The 21223-nt window shown below is 49.5% G+C and overlaps 2 protein-coding genes across 2 annotated transcripts; one reads left to right on the forward strand and one right to left on the reverse strand.

Annotated features, from left to right (window-relative positions):
• Positions 1-13: 13 nt before the first annotated feature.
• EIF3L (eukaryotic translation initiation factor 3 subunit L) lies at positions 14-10184 on the reverse strand. Its single transcript, XM_075155383.1, has 13 exons — positions 9928-10184; positions 9788-9836; positions 9447-9657; positions 8765-8844; positions 8421-8482; positions 6955-7024; positions 6185-6258; positions 5016-5187; positions 4599-4753; positions 3645-3815; positions 2136-2633; positions 1024-1104; positions 14-267 (listed from the first exon to the last, which is right to left on the reverse strand). Exons 1-13 carry the CDS (start codon positions 9958-9960, stop codon positions 229-231), a joined length of 1695 nt encoding a protein of 564 aa, XP_075011484.1. The 5' UTR covers positions 9961-10184; the 3' UTR covers positions 14-228.
• Positions 10185-10259: 75 nt separating this feature from the next.
• On the forward strand, positions 10260-18327 carry ANKRD54 (ankyrin repeat domain 54). The gene is made up of 8 exons (XM_075155481.1): positions 10260-10638; positions 11088-11135; positions 13547-13645; positions 14105-14176; positions 14582-14629; positions 14754-14878; positions 15754-15861; positions 16557-18327. The coding sequence occupies exons 1-8, from the start codon at positions 10428-10430 to the stop codon at positions 16629-16631; spliced, it is 786 nt and encodes a 261-aa protein (XP_075011582.1). The 5' UTR covers positions 10260-10427; the 3' UTR covers positions 16632-18327.
• Positions 18328-21223: the final 2896 nt, after the last annotated feature.

A 21223-nucleotide genomic window follows, 5' to 3' on the forward strand; every position in this document is an offset into this window, starting at 1 on the left:
ATCAGATACTGAATGCTCACCAGGAAAATTCCACTAATTTATTAGATGTCTTGTCCTTCGTAGGATAGTTTGAGCCAAACGAGTCTGCTTATTTAAGTACAAAAAACCTTCAGAGTCACAGGAGATTCCAGAAATGCCAGAACCCTGAGCTTTCCTCCCTCGCCACAAAGAGAATAATCTCTCCCACCCACTTCTCTGCTCAGGCCGATCACTGCATCCACAGGAGTTTTAGGGTCTTTGGCCCATCTTCTTCAGGGTTCGATTCAGCTGGAATTAGAGAAAGCAAAGATCAGAAAAATACATAGCGATTGTCATACACTACTGTTGCCCTCAGCAGCCTTTATCCAATGCCTCTACTCCTTCCTCTCCAACTCACTGACAAAAAGAGCTCTCGTGCAAGTGCAAGCAGTGTGCGAAGTAGAAGGGGAACCAGTAAAATTCCCTCCTCCTCTCCAAGACAGCAGAGGAAGATGTGGTGAGAAGAGAGGGTGCAAACTTCTAGCAGCGGTATCGCAGCCCTGTATTGCTCAAGTCCCCACATCTCAGGATTTTGCTGCCCGAGCTTCCAGTGTGCAGCCTCTGTCAGGAGAGTGGAGCAGTGACAGAATGTCACCTCCTGGCGGAGCACAACGCTGAAGCCATCTTTGCTCCAGAAATCTTTGAGGCCACTTTCTAGAGCCATAGTTATGAGGGTAGAGATATGATTTTGGTTGTGTTACTGATAGGAACACCACAATTGTCTAGGGACAATGGAGTCAGCACCCTTACACAGTAAAACCCTCCTCCTTTTCCACTGTGGCTCAACTGAATGAATGCTTCTCACACAAATACATACCATTCCTCAAAGGCCGGCAGCTGCTGCTTAAACCACCTGCCTTTGCCCAGTGCCTCACAGAGCTGGGCTCGCCCCAGCAAGGCATCGCACAGCTGTCTCACCAAGCGTGCCTCCTCCAAGCCCTGCACAGCCCAATGCTTGCCCCACTTTTCCTACAGAGGTACAAAGCTCTCTCGCCCAGGCCTCACCTCCTCGAACTTGTGGATCTGGCGGATGAAGAAGTCCCCATAGCGTCGAGCAACCTTTGTGTCCGCGATATGGATCATGTCCTGGGGAGGGAAGAGCATGAGGTCAGGAAAAGGACTGCGCTAGTAGGGAGATGGCAAGCACTGCCAAGTGAGAGAAGCAACCAAAGGGGCTTCAACTCCAGCCGCGGTTCAGCACCACACATACCTGACCTGTGCTAGTCCCGCAGCAACCATTCAGTTCTCTGTGGGCTGCCTTCCCTACACCTTTGCCTGGGATGGGTCCCAAATTCACATTGTATTCACTTCCCACATTCTTGCACTTTCTGCCTATTTTCGGCTGTCTTTACAGCAATTTGACAGTCCCTACACTGATTCATGCTCTGCTTCCCTCTACCAGCAGCTAAGAGTCATGCTATCTACCAGGAGAGCTAGGCTGCAATGCAAGTCAGTCAGACACAAGTCAGTTTGGTTCAGGTAAACAGGGAAGACAAAGCATGAGACCTTGCAGGAAGAGATCTGCTCTAAGGACCAAGAGCAAGGGGCTCTCCTTCCTAGCAAGAAACCAAATGCTATCTCCTTCAAAAAATGAAGTCCTAAATTACTCTTTCCAGCACTTCCTACTGCCTGAAGCTCCAAGGACAGGATAGTGAAAGGACCACACCTTGTGTTTAGAGTCCTCCTAGAGCCGACAGGGCTAAATGCTGCTCCAGTGAAAACCTGACCTGTAACATGACTAAGCAAGATCCCTGCTTTGTCAAGCAAAGGAGAGATGTGGGGGAGACCTACAAAGCTGACAATCCCACCTGACACACTGACAGCACTAACTGTCACCCAGCTGTCACCTCCCGAGAACACAAACAGACAAACAAACAGTTCCCTCTGTCCTGGGGAAGACACTGAGGACCTTTGATTTCTGTGTGCAATGACTGTCAAAGCTGCCTGCGATATCCCATCACTGTTCATCCACGGACACTTCTATTAAGCAGGGCTCCAGCCAAGCCCTTCACATGGCAAAGAAGGAAGGGATGTTTCCCACTGACTGGAGCAAAACTGCCACTTCCAGAATTTCCTGGGTGAAGGGATTTCCTAGCCAGCAAGGGGCAGATACCAACCTTGTCAATATAGAAGTCGACCTCAGAGGCAGACTGGAACTCCCCGTCCAGGGCAGATATGCCACTGGTCCACACCAGGTTCTTCATCTTGTGCTTGAAGACGAGCAGCTGGATACGAAACTCCTGCTCCGTGAGGTCTAAGAAGCCAGCCAGCTTTGCCACGGGCATGGTGGTATAGAGCTTGAGGAAACTACGGATGGTGGAGAGCTGGGCCTGCTGCTGAACCTCATCAGCAAAGACCTTAAGTTGCTGCAGGAAGGGCTCCTTGTGGTAGTTGGGGTGCACGTTGTCGTAATTGGGCACCACAGGGGAGAGGAACTTGGGGCAAGCGTAACTGAAGAGCTCCTCATAGACTTGTGCGTCACCCTTCTGCATGCGCAGCATCTTATCCCCATATTTCTCTCGCAGCTGCAGGTGGATGCTTTCATCTATGCGCATGGGGTACATGGTGAGGGCGATGGCCAGGAGCGCGTGCATCTGCTCGTTCTGCTTATTAATCTGAGACAGAGAGGAGAACCTGTTAGCTTGTCAATGTGCTCAGGCTTCATGGTGCTGGAGGGAGCTGGGAGCTGCGTTTTTCAGAGACAGACCCTTTACCCAGAGCACTGATGGTCCTAATGCTCAAGGGGATCAGCACAAAGAAGCAGTGCCTCTGGGCAAAGCAGATAGATGAATGCCGCATCAAGGCTCTCATCAATGAAAAAGAGGACTGGACGAGAGGAAAATACAGAGTGAATGTATCCGGAGCCATACAGGACCTGGATGGTCAGAAGCAGATTTGACTGCTTTGGTGCAAAAAAGAGCAGAGGAGAAGGGAAGGCAAATAGTTTAACAACTATCTCCCGGCAAGGGACAGTTATCAGGGAGGCCAGTGAAGAAGACTGAGAAGAAAGATTTATCTGAGTGTGGGATGAAACGGACAGCTGCGTGGCTGAAATAGACTTACCAAATTTTTGAAGTGTCATGGAATTAAGAACAGCAGGATTTGGCTACACAAAGAGTTAGAAATGAATCATAAGGATGAAAAGGAGACAGCAGCAGCAGGGGGTAAAACAGGCACCAGAGACAGCTTAGGTGGAAAGAGAAAGGAGCTTTGTTTCAGCCATGCTGAATTAAAACAGACTGTGAATGATTATCTGATTATGGAAATATATCCGACGATGGCAGTAACCTGAAATGCAGGACTGGACTAGGAACAGGACTGAGTTTGAAGAAGCATCGACAAGAATATCATTAGCAGCTGATATTCATTAACAACGCTGCCTAGAGGGATAATGCAGATGGAGCCGGGGCAACTGTATGGTGAACAACCAAAGGAACCAGTAACACAGCTAAGAGAAAATATTGCCACACATGGCAAAGGAGTTCAAAGGACCCCCAGTCACCACCACCAGCATGCCCAGGAAAATAAGGCTGGACTATTAGATGTAGTTATCAGGTGACAGGAGCGGCAGAAAAGAAGACAGCAGCGTTTTCTTTTGGGAAGTGTAGACCTGTTCTATCTCTTACCATCTCATACTTGTAGGTCGTCCTCTGAAACATGCTCTTGGTCCTCTGGATGTAGAGGAGGATGTTGGCAAAGACACGGATGGCATCCTGGTAACGCCGCATCATAAGGTATGCGAAGCCCACGTAGTAATAGGTGGTCACCTGGCACTCAGGCACCCGGGAGTACATGCTCTGAGAAGGAATGATCAACATGCTATGTTAGAGGGGAGACAACTACCTTTGATCCAAACAGCTCGTTACCCAGAATACAGCCACCTCTGCTTTCACTCCCATCCCAAATACAGAAAGGAGAGGGTTAATTCAGGATACCTCACCCCCCATCCATCCCTGCAGCAGCTTCTTCACTGTTTATTAGATCACCCCATTTCCTATGTTTTCCAGTTTCAGCTTCCTGCAAGCAGAGGACTCTTGCACTGTGCCTAATATTGCTTTGCTCAGTTCCCTTTCCCCCTATTTCACTCCAGGTCCTGCGCCAGGCAGCACATTCATAAGATCTGTGCCAAGCCCATGTTGCAGCTGGACATTTGTTAGCCACTGTTACCGTAAGCAGCACCCAATTCTAGGGCAAAAACACGCAAAGTGGGAGTGGGCACAGTGAGAATGAATCAAAAATAAAAGAATGAGCCATTGACCAAGGTGGGAACGGTGCGTTCAGTTAGCTACCACTGAGCTACCGATTACAGTTCAAATAATATTCCCTATAACAACACTGCCTTGCACAACACAGCAAACCTCCTAAAAAACTAGGCATTTGTGCTGCAACAGCATCAGGCATTATCATGTGGCTTGATTTAGTATCAAAGCTCCAGCTGTGTTCAACCACAAACTCCTGACAACTACAACAGCTACAAACAGCTCCTCAGCTGGAAGATTCATTATGGCAATCTTTCACCAGCACGTTTGAACAAGGCATTTGGAAAACTGCAACGGAGGGTTTAAAACATGTTGTATTACCTTCTTGTTGAGCTCGATGTTCTCCAGAACCTTGATCGCTTGGTAGTAATCCCCCAGCAGAGAGTGCAGACGCAGCAGCCCAACCAGGCTGAAATAGCCCAGCATCTTGTAGAGGGAGTGGCGACCATATTCACCAGCCACGCTTTCAGGGTCACCTAGGAAAAAAAGGAACCATGACGCTTTCCTCCAAGGAAACAAGCTCCCCTTTCAACACCTCTATGTTTACAAGCAAAGGGAGCAAGACCTCAAGTGTAATCACCGGCACTTCTCAAATGAGGCCAACAGAACCTGTTCCCAGTCAATCCATCCACTGATTAAGGGTTTGATCCAGCTCCCAACAAAGCTAACCAAGCTCGGTCAAATCAAAGCAAGGCAGCACAGATACCAGTCTTGCTTGGCATCACCCAGCTAGCTCACCTCCACTTGTATAGACCTCCAGCTGTCGGTTGATGTTGGATTTGTCCACCAGAGAGTGCAGCACATTAAGGACACTGTGGACGTTCCAAATCTTAGGGTTGGAACGAAGGAAATCAATTTCCTCTTCAGACTTCTTGGCTGTCTTGCAGCGGTACTGGCTGAAAGACTGGAACTACAGGAAAAAGCAGAGATTCAATGATGAGAAGCTAGTTTGGAGACGTTCAGCTAAGTGCACTAAGCTTACAAGTTGGCCACGGAAATGCATTACAATAAGCTACAAGTCGCAAAAGTTTCATCTGAGATCACCTGACAATCAAAATGGCAAATCGTACCACCTTTAAAGCACCTAGGGAAAAAACGATACAGTGCGGAGGGAAAAGGCCAGAAGACAGAACGAAACAGAGAAGGATCTCTTAGACAATTAGGACAGGCAACTAAACACAAATTTGCTGTCTGAACAGGTAGCAAAGAGAATGTCCAACTCATAAGATGTGTCTGCATACACACACATCTTTTTCTATATATGCACACATCCTTTCTCATCCTCAAGCTTGACAAGACTGCACTTGAGGAATTCCAGGCAGCTCTATAATAAAAAGTTACAGAGAAAGGAATCTACAGAGAAAAACCAATAGCATTTGAGATCTGTATTGCTGCACTCAGACAATAAGTGGAAAAATATTTGCTAACGTCAAGACCTTAGACCATAGATTATTTCAAATCAGGCCAGGAATCTCTCAGTGCAAGCATAAAGGCCCTACTGACTAAGAAATACAAAAATAAAGTAAAACCATGGAACACAATAAAACTAGTTTGAACAAGCATCTTCATAACGTCTTTGTGATTATAGCAGACTTCAGTCAGGCTGCTTTGCACAAATCAGGCAGAAACGAAGGCGAGTTAAAAAAAAAAATCCCCTGAGCAGCAACTGAAACAGAAATGTCAACAGAAGTCCAGGACTCCCCAAAGAGCTCCCTGTAACTTAAAAATTTGTACATTTACAACTACTTCATCTACCTTTTGACCCAGGAATAACAGTGTTCACCAAAGTTTTTTGACCTGCAATGGTATCCTAGCTATGAAAATCACAGAGAGGGAGGAGATGGAAAATTTATAGTGCTAATAGAGGCAAGGCCACCCCAAAATGGCCCAGTATTGTAGTCATATACCTGGTATATGAATTCATCAATGATATCCCAGAGCCACTGGTTGGGTAGTTCTAGAGGAGCAGGGCCATCAGCGTCTGCAGAAGAACATAAGTAATAGATGAGAGGCTTAATACCTTGAGTAAGAACAGTGGCAGAACTGGAGGAATAGACAAATTAAAGAACACAAGAATTTCCCTGAAATGGGAGATGCAGCAGCAGATGAATGAAGCTTACAGCAGGGCGGTGATATGTAGCTTTGGCTACCTCAACTGCCTTCACTTTTAAAGAATACGAGCATGTATGGGGTTAATCTCTAGAGTGTGACTGCTCAGCAGCAGTGATTCTCAGAAGCTGCGCACAAACTGTAGGGGTTTATCCTAACCGACCTATTCTCCGCAAGAAGTCTGGCAGGGAGTCACAAACACTAAAATTTGTTCCAAGGGGAGTCAATAACAGTAAGCAGTTGTGAAACACTGCAAGTGTTCTCTAGCTTACAGCTTCATTTTGCTTTTTAGTAAAGATAGGTGAAGCAGTTCTCAGCAAGACAGAAAGCTAAATAAGTTTTATTCTTTACAATATTTCAGAAAGCACTGGAAACTATTTGCGCTTTTTGTGGTTTTAAATGCATGGACGTAAAGTGCTCTTCATTCACAAACTCAAACATATGGAAAGCTCGTAGACTACTTCTCCCGATACAATTTATAAACAAACATGTTAGAGTTGTTCTGACCCTTTCTCCAGCTCCGCCCTCTCCAAAATTCACAAACCAGAAATGAATTGCAGCAACTCACTGAGGATGTAGTTGAAGAGATTGCAGTAGTTGTAGTAGGATTCAAATCTCTGCTCCAGCGTGGGCCCCCCCTGCAATGAGAAGTCAGCACAGTCTGCTCAGTTTCAAGCACGGCAGGAGTGAGTTTATGGGCAACAGCGTATGAAGGACAGTGAATAGTCACAGCAGCAGAGGGTCTATTTCAGAAATGTCAGAGCCAATATTCAACCAGGACACCCACCAGCACCACCCAGAAAACCTGAAATTGTATCACTATTGTCCCATAGAATAGAGCTAACTTTTTATGTACAGGTAGCTTCCCCCAGGACGACCGAGCACTCAAACCTTCTGTGAATAGGATGCGTTGACCTTCCTTGTCCTCCTCTCTGCTGTCCAGACTTAAGAGCTTCCTATTATCTTCAACAGTTTTCCTTCCTTCTCCCCTCAAGAGAGGCCTTAATAAATCAGCAATTCTGCCTCTGGACAGTACTTCTAAACGCTTTGAAAGACCAGTAAACACAGTAGGGAATCACTCTCTTCCTAGAATCGTTTTCCTTGTTTCACCTGGAGACACTGGAGGGCAGTCTGAGAACCACTAACAGCACAGCTTGAGAAACAAATCTCCCTTGTTAAAGCCTGACTTGAGTTCATACAGAAGCCTTTTTAAAGTGCCCATTTCTCCACCTTCTGGTCCACACCAAAACTGCAGTTATTACTTATTTACCCCGTAAGTCATGCCTCTGTTCAGCTTCTTTCCTTAAAGAACCCAGAACTACTGTGATTTTCTCACTGACTTCAAATTAACTTATGAAAAAAAGTGGGATTTGTTTTGTTTATAGAGCGTTATTCCTTCCATTTCCTTCTCCTGTATCCTTTACAGTACCCATGTTTCCCTCTCTGCAAGGCACTCTGACCCCATGTGTTTTTTTAATCACAAATAATGCACCTTCCTCTTGTGACACCCCCTCACACCCACCTGCTAATCTGAAGAACAAAGAGCCACAAAGAAACACACAAAACGAACTGATCTATAGGTCTTGCAATTACAGCTCTATCAAAAAGAAAATCCAATTAACCCCCAACACCTCCTTCTTCCCTAACTCCCTAACCACTACATTTGATGTCAGTAGCAAGCTTTTACATAACAGCCTCCTGAAAACTCAGACCTGGTCTTCTGATTCATACAAGCTGCCAGGGAAACCTGCACACTAATTGCAACCAAGCTTGAGGAGACAGCTAACAAGTCTCAGAAAGACAGTCAAGTCTTTCCTGCTTTTCAGCTATCACCAAATCCTTTCTGAACTAACAAAAGGCAAGAATTTTAAGCTTCCCTAAAAGCAACTTGACTTACATCTCATAAACCCATCCAATCCTGTCTTGCAAAAATTACGGAACCACTGATATTGTGGTGGCAGCAAGATTTGGCAAGTTTTATGGCAAGGGGAAGCCAGCATGCAACCAACAGGAAGACACAGGACAAACACTCACGCTGACTTTGGCGTAGATGTGCCTGTAATACAGCTCCTTGTATAGGATGAGGAAAACAGCATCTGGAAAAGATGACAGAACTGGATATTAGCAAGCCACAAGGCCTAGGCAACTGGATCTCTCAGATACGCCAGTGGTGCTCCTCCCACCACAGTAATAAAGGGAGGCACAAAAGGATACTTCCTTCAAGTTTGACTTCTTGCCAGGCATCTGCCGAAGGAGTTGCCAGAGCGAACAAAGACAGCTGACTCAGGTGGCAGCAACACTGTGCACCTGCTCACTCGGGTATCAAGTGATTTAGTTCTTTCTCTCTCTAACAAGGAAAGAGAAAGTCAAAGACTTACCATTTCCAACCTGAGGGGCAATGGCCTCTGCCTCTGGCCATGGGGTATTCTTAAAAAACCTTTCTGTCAGCTTTGTCCAGCTGAAAGACAGACACACATGTGGTATTAGAAACCATTTCTCAGTATGACAGTGCTGGAGTTAGAGATCACAATATAGAGGCCTTGGACTTGGTGAAAGTAGAACCACCATCCCCTTTTAGTAAGTTCCAGCTTTGTTGAAGCAAAGAATGAGAATTGCAAACTAAGCAATTAAAGTCTTCAATTTATCCCTGAAGTATGGAACAGTTGTGTATGTTACTTTCACATTCCCTTTATGGCAAGGTGACACAGCTACAAGCGGGAATGGCGGATCTGTAGGGAACAGACACAACAATTACATTGCACAGCTTTCTGCAAACTAGTACTACTGAGGCCACTTTTTGCTGTCTCCATACCTGTTAGGCACAGGACTAGTATTTTCTTTCAGACAGATCACAACTCACCTATACTTACGTTAGCCTCATGGTCTAGAAATATCTGGGTTTTTTTCCCCAGTAATCAAATCAAACCTCATGCTGCGTTTTAGAGAAAGCTCAAGTTTGGAACAATACAGATAGCAGGCAGCCTTTCCTTTTAAGAGCAGCGTGCAGTTTCATCACAGTTTAAGCAACAATTCCCCCTTGCGGGAAGCATGGCTTTGTACCTGTTTTCGTAGATATCCTGGATCTCGTACACCTTCTGGTCGATAACGTCACTGGAAACACGGCTGGCCTGGAGCTCGTACACCTTCTGGTCAATGAGATCCGACACCGTCTTGTGAAAATACTGAATGAAGTTTTTGATCACTTCGGGGATCACCTGGTAGGTCTGCTGCTCGTACTGGCGCTCGTAGGCCAGGTCTTGCTTCGGGTCTCCTGAGGGGAAAGAGGAGCGGTGAGGCAGCTGCCGCACGGCCCGGCCCGGCCCTACAGACCCAGCCGAGCGCCAGCAGGCCCGGCGCACCTCAGGGGCCACCGTGGCGGCGCGGCCCAGGCCCGCACTCACCCGTGTGCATATCATAGTCGTTGGAGTAGGCGTAGGGGTCGTAGGCGGCCTGTGGAGAGAGGGCGGCAGCCAGTCACCGCGACCAGCCCGGACGCGACCCCCCGGGTCCCCCCCGCCGCCCCGGGACCCCCGCCCCGCACCTCGTTGTCGTAGTCCTCCCCCGGGTAGGCCATGGCGGCGGCGCGGCGCGGCAGGGAAAGGACTCCGGGCGGCAACGCGGGCCCGGCGCGGAGCGGGCAGGAAGAGGGCGTGGGACCAGGGGCGGGGCTCGGGACGGCTGGCCGGAAAGGGCTGTGGCGGTGGAGCGGGGCTGCGCCCTCCCACTAGTTGAAACAACTGTCTGTGTTCAGCCTGCAGAGCTGCGATGGGCCCTAGTGGGGTTTATGGCCCGCCCCTCACTCTGACTGGAGAGTGTGCCTGCCCGTCAGCCCTTCCTGGGCACCGCCTCCCGTCTCGCCTGTCTCCTCGCCTTCCTTCTACCCACTCCCTCTAACTCCCCATTGGCTGCACCCACCGGGGTGCGGCGCCTCCGATTGGTCGAGAGGACACGGGCCGCCCCGTTGCTATAGCGACGACCCTCCCCTCCCCTCTGCCCCCCTAATCCTGCGCGGCGGCCCAGCCCGGCCCGGCCCGTGAGGGGATGGAGGGCGGCGGCGGCGCCGCAGCAGCGCCCGGCGCAGGGCCGGAGCCGGAGGCCGGGCTGGCGCTGGGGGCGGCGGTGGGCGCCCCCCTCGGCTACCTGCACGTCCTGTGGCAGCGGGAGGAGCCCGCGGGCAAGATCCCGGCCCGCCGTCTGCGCAGGGCCGCCCGCCTCCACCGCCGGCTGGGGCCTACGGGCAAGGAGAGCCACGGTGAGCGGCGGACGGCGGGGAGCGCCCCTCTCTGTGACGGCCCTTCCTTCGACCGGCCCCGCGCGGGGAGCGGCCGCGCTGCCGCCCAGGCCTCGGCGGGGTGGAGAGCCTCCGATTTGGGGAGCCGGTAAAGCTTCGGCTTTCCCGTGTGCGTGGCCTCTGGAAGGAGGTCGGGTCTGCTCGGTGGGCGGCTTGGGAAGGCACCCTTGCTCCTGACAGGGGAGGGTGCCCGTCAGGAGCGGGAGGGCCCGTGGCCGGCCTCAGGAGGAGACAAGGAGAGCGCTTCTTACCTGGCGTCTTGATCTCCTGCTTCCCCTTCTCTGGGCTGAGCCAGCACGAGCGTGGTTTGGGCCCTGCACCTGGGCTCGAGCACCGGGATGGGATGTTTTGGTAGGGAAACGCTCCTTTTTCCTCTGTGCTTTCCAGTAATTGCTTTCTTTTCTCCATAGCTCTGAAAAGGCTGCGTGAAGCTGCCAATAGCAACGATTTGGACACAGGTAAGACTTCTGCCAATCCTACTTGGGACCTCTTCCTGGAAGAGCAGTTTTGTCGAGTACCTTTATTTTAGGAGAGGAGGAGGAGGGTGCATATAGTTTGCGGACATGGTGCTTTAGATGCTGCAAAATTAGAAACTGCTTTTCTGGAGCCTTGTTTCGTTCTGTGAGCAGAGTGAGGCTGGTTATAATACTTACTTTTTCACTGCATCTGGTTCATAGTGTTAGTTTTCCAACTGCCTCAAGCTAAATCAGCACTGCACTATTCCAGCTTTTTTGGTATGTAACTTTTGCCCAATTGTAAGCAGCAAGAAAGTAGTGTTTTGGTAAGGTGGAAGAGTTATGATTATCTAAGCCATACCCGGTGTGATGAGACAGTGTGACCCAGTAGGTCAGAACCAGGACCAGCGCTGGACTCTGCCTCTCAAAGTGACTTCAGAGAAGGCTCATGGCCTATCTGTGACTCCCTTTACCTCTCTATGCTGTAGATGAGGTGAGGTTTGATATGAAGTATCCAGCAGCAATATTGGCGTATATTGTCTGCCCCTTATCATTGTCCCTCCTTAGACTATATTGTCCCCTCAGCTGTGCTGGCCTAAGTGTTCATCGGGCCATTCTGTGAACAGAACTGGAAACTGGTTTGACTTGTAGACACTCCCAGTATATCAAGATGGGGGTTTGTCTGGCATGCTTCACCCTTCGGCTCCACAATACACCTTGTTTCATGAACTGATGGATAAAGTTCATCTGTGAGCTCTGTCAGTACAGAAAGGCTTGGCTTCAGTCACCAAGTCAAGAGGAAGAACGAAAGAATCAGGCTTTATGAAAGTCTTGGTTTCAATCCATCTTAGAGTTTTACACCTGTATTTGATACACAGGTTCTCCTGTTTACAATCCTGCTGTCTTTTGTGTATTCTGCAACTTGAGGAAGTGTCTGATGATGAATTTATTCTTCATCAGCAAGTAAAAATCTTTGCTGTTTCCTGTGGTGGGAGAGGTTATATCATTTCCTACTGGCTTCAGGGAAGGACTAGGTAAAGCATTCCTCATTAATGGTTTTCACTGGTGGCACTGTCAGTCTCCCTGTCTTTCTTCCAGAGTATCAAACATCCTCTATTAATGCTACTTCCATCTTTTCAGGTGCTCCTTTCACTTCTACTACGCTTAAAGCAGTAGGTGTCCAGGAAGAAATTCAAATGTGACTATAATTCGATCTCTGGAAGCTGAGACCAATGGTGACTTTCAGTGGTCTGAGCTATCTAGTTTCTTGTCTCCAGTACTGGTCAGTCTTGACTGTTGCAGGATATGCTATTAAAGATCTTAAAATATAGTGAATCTGTCAGTATTTTTAACAGCTACAGAATGAGCTTTATTTTACACACTGATTACTATATCAGGATAATCTCAAAACAACAGGAGTAATAGCCCTCACAGTTGCCCTTACACATATTGCTGCAGATGCTACTTTTATGTCCCTAATCTTTTCAGTCTTTACTGTTCTCTTTGCCTTTGTTATACCTGATACTGGAGAGTCATACTAGTTTCTCTGTCTTTCTATGTGAGCAGGTTTTTCCTTCTTGTCTGAGAAAAGGAGGTAGTTCAGGTTACAAGAAGTGCCAGTGGTGGCATTGAAGAAGTAGCTGAGTGGAAAAACAGGGGGAACAAGTGTGAGTAGATGATGGTATGGCAACTCGGGCTGTTCATTAGCTCACCTCAATACATTGTCTCCTAAGGGTATATTTGCACTGCTGCCGGCAGGTTGGTGCACTCACCTGCCTACTTCCCAATCAGTAGCCACCATTAGTATGGCAAAACCTAGGAGTTTCAGATGAATCTAGGAAGAGGCATATTCAAAACAGGTGTGAAGAGGTGTTTTTTCTCATTGCATGGAGTTACACTGTGAAACTTCTCACTGCAGGTCCATGCTGATGTGAAAAGTTTACACAGATGCAGAAAATGACTGTGCGAATCCATGGAGAAAGCCCATGGAGGGCTAGTAAGCACAGGATGCTAATTCTGGCTTGGGAAGTGCCTGAGATGCAGCTGACTAAAGGCTGTGAGAGTGAGCCCCGCATCCTTGCCATCTTTTTATACTCTTCTGGAGGCATTTGCTGCTGATTGTCCTAGGAGCTTGAATATTTGGCTAGATGGATCCTTAGCCTTAGCCATTACAGCTCTTGGCTTGTCCCTATGGCAGTATGTGGAAGCTGGTGAAGGCTGTAACAGAGGGTGGAGGGCACACTGCCTAGGCTGGTTCTGCTGAGCAGGGATGCTGGCTGGAGCTGATTCAAGTCCAGTTGACTTGGCAGCTGGCAGAGTGTGTAGCTACCTGCAGAAGAGCGGGTAGCAATACCCCTTTCTGACCAGGTGCCCCTTCAGCTTACCTGCTTTCCTCTCCTCCTTGGCGCTGTCAGTGCAGCAACTCTTGGAGGATGGAACTGACCCCTGTGCCGCGGACGACAAAGGCCGGACAGCCCTGCACTTTGCCTCCTGCAATGGCAACGATCACATCGGTGAGTGGGGAGGGGGAGTTCTGTTTTCCAACCTCTCTGTGGCAGTCATTTTGAAGGATGCACTTTATTTTGATTCAGCACGTAACAGAGATTGCTGTTTTCCGTGTGTTTTGTGGCAAAGTTGCCAGCTGAACTCTGGCTCCAGGGCTTGCCATGTCCCCCTGCTGAAGGGGGAGCAGCAGCTCCCAGCTCTAGGGCTGTACTGGTGCAGAAGGATGTTCTTAGTCCCAGTTCTTCCCCTCAAGGAGCGCTGAGGCAGTGGCACTACCTGGCTTTGTGCTGGGTCCTTCTGCATCGCTGCGCAAACCTCTGTCCCTTGTTTCTGGGAGGAAGTTGATGAGCTGAACAGAAGCATCCCTAAGGCAGCCTGATGGCTGCCACGTGGACCTGCGGCCCACGTGGGCCTGACCTGTGGGGCAAAGGGAAGGGACTGACGTGGCTCCGTTTCCTTGTTTCCAGTGCAACTGCTTTTGGACCATGGGGCTGACCCGAACCAGAGAGACGGGCTGGGAAACACCCCGTTACACTTGGGTAAGTGCCAAACAGATGAGCTTTGCATGCAGAGAGGTGAGGTGAATACCGCCTTGCTGTTTTTTTCCTCTCCACCTTCCTCTTTCGTGTGCATCACAGTATGCATCCCCAGCTTTAAGGACCTAGGAGGCACTCTTTGCATTTCATTAGCTTCACTCCTTATGAAGGTTTAAGGGTCAGAGGTAGAGAAAATCCATTTCCCTCCTTCTGCCAGCCCCAAGGAGCACGACATCTGTTCCAGAGAGAGTACCCAGGCTTGCACGTGAGGTTACCCTTAACAGTTGGGCTGTTTTTTTCCCATGGCAAAGAGCGCTTTGGGAAGCAGCAAGCTCCATGCTTGAGCAGAAGCTCCTTTGTTGTTTGCTAGTACCTCTGAGTTGTGTGTCCTGTGTTTTCCCTCCCCAGCTGCCTGCACGAACCACGTTCCTGTCATCACCACGCTGCTGCGCGGAGGTAACATTTCCTCTATAACAATTACAGCCTGTCCCTTTCCTGCCCTGCCCCTGTTGATGCTCCCCAGGGACACTAAGCCTTGAAGACAGACCTCACTTTCTGTCCTTGCTAATGCATCTTGCAGGGGCCAGAGTTGATGCCTTGGATCGAGCTGGCAGAACCCCACTGCACCTCGCTAAATCAAAGCTAAACATCCTGCAAGAAGGACTTTCCCACAGCCTGGAGGCCGTACGCCTTGAAGTGAAACAGGTAAAAGAAACAGTCCCATGATCTGGTAAGGCGGTGCAGCCCCTGGCAGTCTCCTGCACCCTTTATTTAAATACCTGTCTGTAGGCTCTTAGCTGCTCTGGGGAGAGTTTGACTTTTTCCTTCTGTTTTCAGAGACCTTCCTTTTTCCCAAACGCTACTCTGAATTTTTGCAGGACCTTTCTTGGCTCTGGTAGGCTAAGGATGCATTGAATGTCTTAATTCTCAGACTGTATGGAGCACTCTCTTTTCTTCAACCACCATGTAAGACAGATGCCTTGTGGCAGGCGAGGGACCACAGCATGGGGCTGTAGCCATGGCGTATGCATTCCAGTAGGGACGCTGCATTCCTAGCGCAGTCAGCCCTGCTCCGATACCTGGAGGCATGGGATAGGAAAGCAGTCACGGGGCTGCATCACAAATGCACGAGGTGTGGGCCTCGCTTCAGGAGCCATACAGGAGCCACGAGAATTTTCATCCTCAGTGCACAAGCAGATCCTGCTGCAGTGGGAAGTCCCTCCTCCTCACAGTGAGGGAAGCTAGCTGGCCATAAAGAAAAGCTTGGTGCTTTCTGGGCTAGACCTTGTGCTTCTTCAGCTGGGCCTGTCTCTCTTTCCTGTTGTTAAACCAGGCACAGGGATCACAACTAGTCCGTCTGTGGCTGATCAACGCCTCTGGTGACTCACTGGGCTCTGATGCTGCCAGTAGTGCTCTCCGGTTGCTTTGCATGTGTTCTTCTCTGTGTGTCATGTATTCTGCCATGTACCGCAGCGTCAAGGCTGTGCTTGGCAATTTAATTGTAATTTAATTTTTCCTGTAAAAACATCCCAGCCTGGTGCAGCTGTCTGATGTTTGCCTCTTATGCCTGTTGGTTTCAGATTATCCAGATGTTGCGGGAATACCTGGAGCGTCTGGGGAGGCACGAGCAAAAGGAACAGCTGGATGACCTCTGCTCCAGGTTACAGATGACTAGCACAAAGGAGCAGGTAGGCAGCGCTGAGCTACTGTGACTCACCTACTTGTGTTGTGACTCACCTACTTGTGTTCAGGAGAATGCAACTGCATGAGCAAGGTGACACAGTTGAAGACATGGGTATGGAAGTGTTCTTGCTCACATTGGGTAAAGCGGGCAAGTTACGTGATGACTCGTGGTACTCCTTTGGGTTGGAATTCAAAATGCAGAAAGCATCACTGTGCCTGGCAGCTGAGCAGAGAAGCTGAAGATCAGATGGGCTGAGGGCACAGGCATTTTAAGGCCAGGATCAGTACAACCACACAGGGTTGCAGAGCCTGTTTTTCTTTTTTTCTACAAAAGATTGGCCCTTAGAAACAGGTTCAGAGGAAACAACTCTGATACCACTGTTGAGTTCTGGGTAATGCAGCTACACGCTTCTATTTTAAGGACTGGCTAAATCGCGCGAGGTGGAGGTCAAGCATCAGCCTCCTGAAGAATGGGGAGAAGCTCCCATTGCCTTAGATTAGGACTTCTTTGATTGTGAGGACAGGAACCCTCCTACATGATTGTGGGACCAAAGGGATCCTGTCCTAGTATAAGCTCAGCGTGGGCATTACTGGCAGTCCTGGTGCAAGGGTGGTCCTTGCTGCATGGGGGTTTCTTCTGTGTTGGTGGTCAACTGCACAACTGCACTCCTCTGCCTAACGTCCAACTGTATTCTGTCAGGTGGACGAGGTTACAGACCTTCTCGCCAGCTTCACGTCACTCAGCCTGCAGATGCAGAAGATGGAGAAGAGGTAATGGGCTTCCAAATTATCTTCCTGATGCAGCAGGAGAAGCCTTGGAGAGAAGAAGAGGAAGCTGAAGCTTGCTTCCCAGATCGCTGAATAAACATTGCTGCCAGCAGCCGTTCCTGCCAGATCCGCTCTCTCAAGTGGTGCTCAGACTGTCCCTGTGGGTGCTGCCACAGCTGCCTCATGGGGAGGCAGCAGGCTTTGGACAACAGAGACAACGGACAACAGAGTGCTGCAGCTGAGACCTGGAAAAAAGAGCTGCTCTTCTTTTTATCAGATGCGCTGGCGCTGAATAGGATACCCCTTCCAGAGTTGTGCTTTCTCCTAAGCACTTCAGCTCGATGTAGGTGGTGGCTGATGCTGTGTGCTGTCACCAGCCCTGACTAGTGCACTCAGCAGCTGTCCAACATCACAGAAATGCTTGGAACAGGCACCTTTTGCCACCTCTGCAGTACTCAATTGCATGGGGAGAAAGTGGATGCCTTGGACAACAGAAGGCTTTGTGCTGTGAGAAGAACACGCACTTAATTCTGCATGCTAGCAGCTGAGCAAACATACTGCCTTGAGAAACACGCACCGAGGCTTAATCCTAACCTTCCCCAGAGCCTGCGGTCAGAGGGCAGAGAATCTGTCTGGTTACAAATGGGATACAAAGCTTTTAATCACTAGACTAACAGCTTTCACTGGCCATGGTTTTTAAATCACTGCTGCAAGTTAGTGCTTAAATACTACAGTGAAACATTTGCAAAAAATACCCAGGTAGACAGCTAGCAGGTCAGAGCTGCCCTGATGCAAGAATGGGGGGTGACTTAATCCTAGCGCAGTTTTAGGCAGACATCTACATCTTGCAAAAAACCTCACCATAACTGACTTTTGTGTTTCTTACTACTGGCGGTCTCAGGCAAGAGGTCCAGTTGCAATAGAAGGTGTTGTGTAGTCAGCCGTATTATTAGGCTGGGATGGAGGTGGATTTACGGCTGCCTCAGCAGCACCAAACCCACAGCTGACCCGTACCATGTTTCTTGCTTGTCATGGAGAGGTGCTGCTCCAGGACCTTAAGTGCAGTGTGAGGAACGCTGGGAGCCTGAAGTGATGCAGCTATGAAGGATGCAGGGAATTGCCTTTGCTAATCTCTTGCTTCTGCACCACTGTGGTTAGTAATGAAGATGTAGATAGCTTTGTTTTGGAGCAGGGATCCATAAATCTTGTCGGTAGGGCGCGAATAGCAGCAGGGTGACGAGAACCTGCCTGATAGCAATCTCAGTTCCCACCTGTGTGGTACACCTAAGTGACACGGTGTGCTGGTAGCGATACCCATCCCACAGCTTGGGAATCACTGGTTTGCAAGTATCCATTCTTAGGATTCAGCTTAACAATGCAACAGCCACAGTTTGGAGCATTCTTCAGAGACCTCCAGGTCAGCATGTTCTCTAATATCTGGCCTCTTGTCCAGGAAAAGGCCAAGTGGACCTCCATGCTCAAAGCTGAGATACCAGAAATACGCATGGCTTTTAGATGGGTTCATCCGCGGGGTGCTGGAGGCAATGACTGCAACTAACGGTCTTGCGGTTTGGCTGGAGCTGTCACTGTGAATAGTGATATTTTGTTACGATATGCTGGATGGGAAGGATACCGAGGGGGTGGGAGACAATCTGACCTTTTTGTATTTTGAACTTCAATAAAATCCTGCCGGCCTTTTCAGACTCCTCAGACAAGTTCTCTCTTTTTTCAGAGCAGCTCATTCCTCTTTCTTTACGTATGTTCCAGGCCCCAGGCACAGCACCGGACTTGGTAACTGCTACTGTCATGCCCGGTACTGAAATTAGAAGTGACAGCATGAAGTTGTTTGAATTCAAACACCAGTCTGTTTGCAGATCGAGGCACACGGTTGCTGACTCACCTTCTGATTTTGACTCCCACAGCCAAGAAATCCAAACTTTAAATCTAGTTAGTTGCTGTAAAACCGTACAAATAGTGGAAAGAGAATCTCAGCAGAATTGCTTCAAGCTGGAAGATGGGATGTTTTGTAAAGAGGAAAAGCAGCCTTGCCCAGTCTGCACTCCTGCATAAGTATGGAGCTGGTGGGGAGAAGGCGGCTGAGCTTGTGCCTTGCCCCCTACCAGATAAAATGGCTGTGCTCTGAAGAGACAGCAAGGGGATGAGGGGCTGGGGAGGGACATCTGGGCAGGGCAGAGAATTTCCAAGGTGGTCCTTGTGTGAGGAGCGGGTGACCTTTGTCTCCAGTCTTTACTTGTCATGTTTCTTCCCATCCTCACAGCCTAGTCCTGGTGCCCACATACACCCAGCTGTCAGTGCTTCTGCACTCAACGGTTTTGTTGCTGAGGAGACCATTAAGGTCCCCGAAGAGCAGGCGGCTGAAATGCTCTTTCTCGCTGCAGTTACCTTAGTTGCTGATGTTGTCTGCTAACTAGACACAGCTTGGAAGCTTTCCTCAAAACCAGGAATACACCTAGCTGGGACTCGGAGCGAAGCTTTTAGCCTGAGCACACGTGACATTGTTGTCCACAGCTCTTCAGGCCTTTGTCTTGCCTGGTGCTGGAGTTTTTCATAACTGCTCCTGACTGTATGCTGGGAGGGGAAAGGTGGGGGTGCTGCAGCCAGCTGAGCGTTTGCCTTGCCTCTTTTGCAGCACTGCTCCCTCCATGGGAGGTGAGGCAGTGCTGGCAGTCCCCTGGAGACAGGTACAGTGAGCTGAGGCAAATAAAACGAACAGGTTTGTAAGAAGTTTTGCCACTGCTTTAGCGATAACACCGGATAAGAAAGAGAAAAGGGGATCTGGTTTTCAGGGGGGAAAAAACATCATATAGGAATCACCACAGTCAGTTCTGCTTTCCTGCCTCGGGGCTGAAGCACTGGGCTGCAGAGCCATGTCATGTGTTTGGCACTGGACTGAGAAAAGTTTTAGGTTTCTTTGTGTCAGCTGGCCATGCCAAAGCCTTGACTACCCTGCCATGCTCAGCAGCTGTATCTCAAAAGATAGTTAGGTGCTGGGGAGGGAAAGAAGGAAAGAAAAGGTTCCAGGGGAGGAGGAGAGTGTGGCTTCACGCTGTGCTGAGAGCTGTTCACTGGGACTGTTTGCTTTTTCTGCTGCTCCTGGCCTAGAGTCTTTGGCCTCTCCCAGCAGCTTTTCCCTCTATCCTTGCATCCTGGGCCAAGGATTTCCCTGCACAATCCATAGGTGTGAGGCTGGTGGCAGCTTCTGCATATCCCAGAGGTGTCTGCTGCAGTAACGAAGAATGAAAACAACAGCACAGGTTTCCCTCTGCTATTTATTTTGCCATTAAACTCAGGCCAACCTCCTCGTTCTTCTTGTGCTACACCATCAAACACACCTTCCAGGTCTCTTCCCGAGCGGTGGTGCATCCCCCTCCTTGGTGCTGTGGTGTCAGGCTGCCAGCACGCTCTGGCAACCAGGACTTGACCCAGGGCCCTGTTTCCCCCTCCCTGCCGCCTGGCCTCCAAATACACTCCATTTCCTCTCCTCATTAAGAGCACGGCTCTGCAGTCATGTGCTGAATCCCCAGCCACTGAACCCAGCAGCAACCTCCCCAGCTCTGCAGCCACTTCTGTGCTGTGAGACACGACCAAAACCAGCCAGGCTGAGAATCTGGCTCATCCAAGCAAGTGAAGACTGAAAACCTGCTTGTGCCTCACTGAGAACCCACAGCAGAAGCAACAGCCCTGAACAAAGCCTCCCAAGAAAGCTGCATGGGTGTTATTAAGGAAAAGGCCTTTCTCTGAAGCGGCCACTCACCCATGCAAGTGAATGCAAAGTGCACACTACAGTGTATGCAAACATCAAGAAACTGTTCCACTCTTCAGCAGCTGAAATAATTAAACCCCAGGGTATTGAGCCAGCATCTGAACTCCATTACTTCTTCCACCTTTGCTTTTCTAGCAGATTCCAAATCCATCATTGTAATGATCTGCACTGCTAAAGAAGCCCCATGAAGCATCTCTGGCAAACCTCCCACCCTTTCATCTGCTTCCTCCGCTCATTCCATGAGCAAGACAGATCTCCTCCATCATGGAAAGGTACTTGCAGAAAGACGCCTTCTCTGTGCACTGTGCCTGGCCAGCGTGGGAGAACAGCTCTGGGCAGCTCAGGGCCCGTGGGACGACTAGGTGAAAGAGCCAGCAGTTTTGATTAGGAAGCTGATAAAGGAGATGATACGGCAAATAGCATTCCTCTGGGCTTTTCTGAAAGCTCTGAGAGGGGAAGAGAGCACGTGGTTGTTGGAAGAATTAAAATAATCAGCTGGCAACCTGCTAAGGCTGGCCATGGATTAGGAACCAGGAGCTAAACCCAAAAGCAAATAAGCAGAGTTCCCTGTAGCTAATAGTGCTACGTGCCCTGACCACCCCTGTCACACCGTTACCTCTCTGGCCGGCAAGGCTGTCTTGCCACGAGGTGCATTTGCAGTGCTGTCCTGGCTGTTTGCAGAGTGTCTGTACAAGCTCCTGTTCCCACGAGCGCAAGGGCAGCGCTTGAGCCCATTGCTCTGCCAGGGAATTAGGAGCCGTCCCCCGGCCTTCTGCCTCCCCCAGCCCCATGTGTCTGCAGACAGGGAAACCCCC

Source organism: Calonectris borealis, chromosome 1, assembly GCF_964195595.1.
Source record: "Calonectris borealis chromosome 1, bCalBor7.hap1.2, whole genome shotgun sequence".
Lineage (NCBI taxonomy): Eukaryota > Metazoa > Chordata > Aves > Procellariiformes > Procellariidae > Calonectris > Calonectris borealis.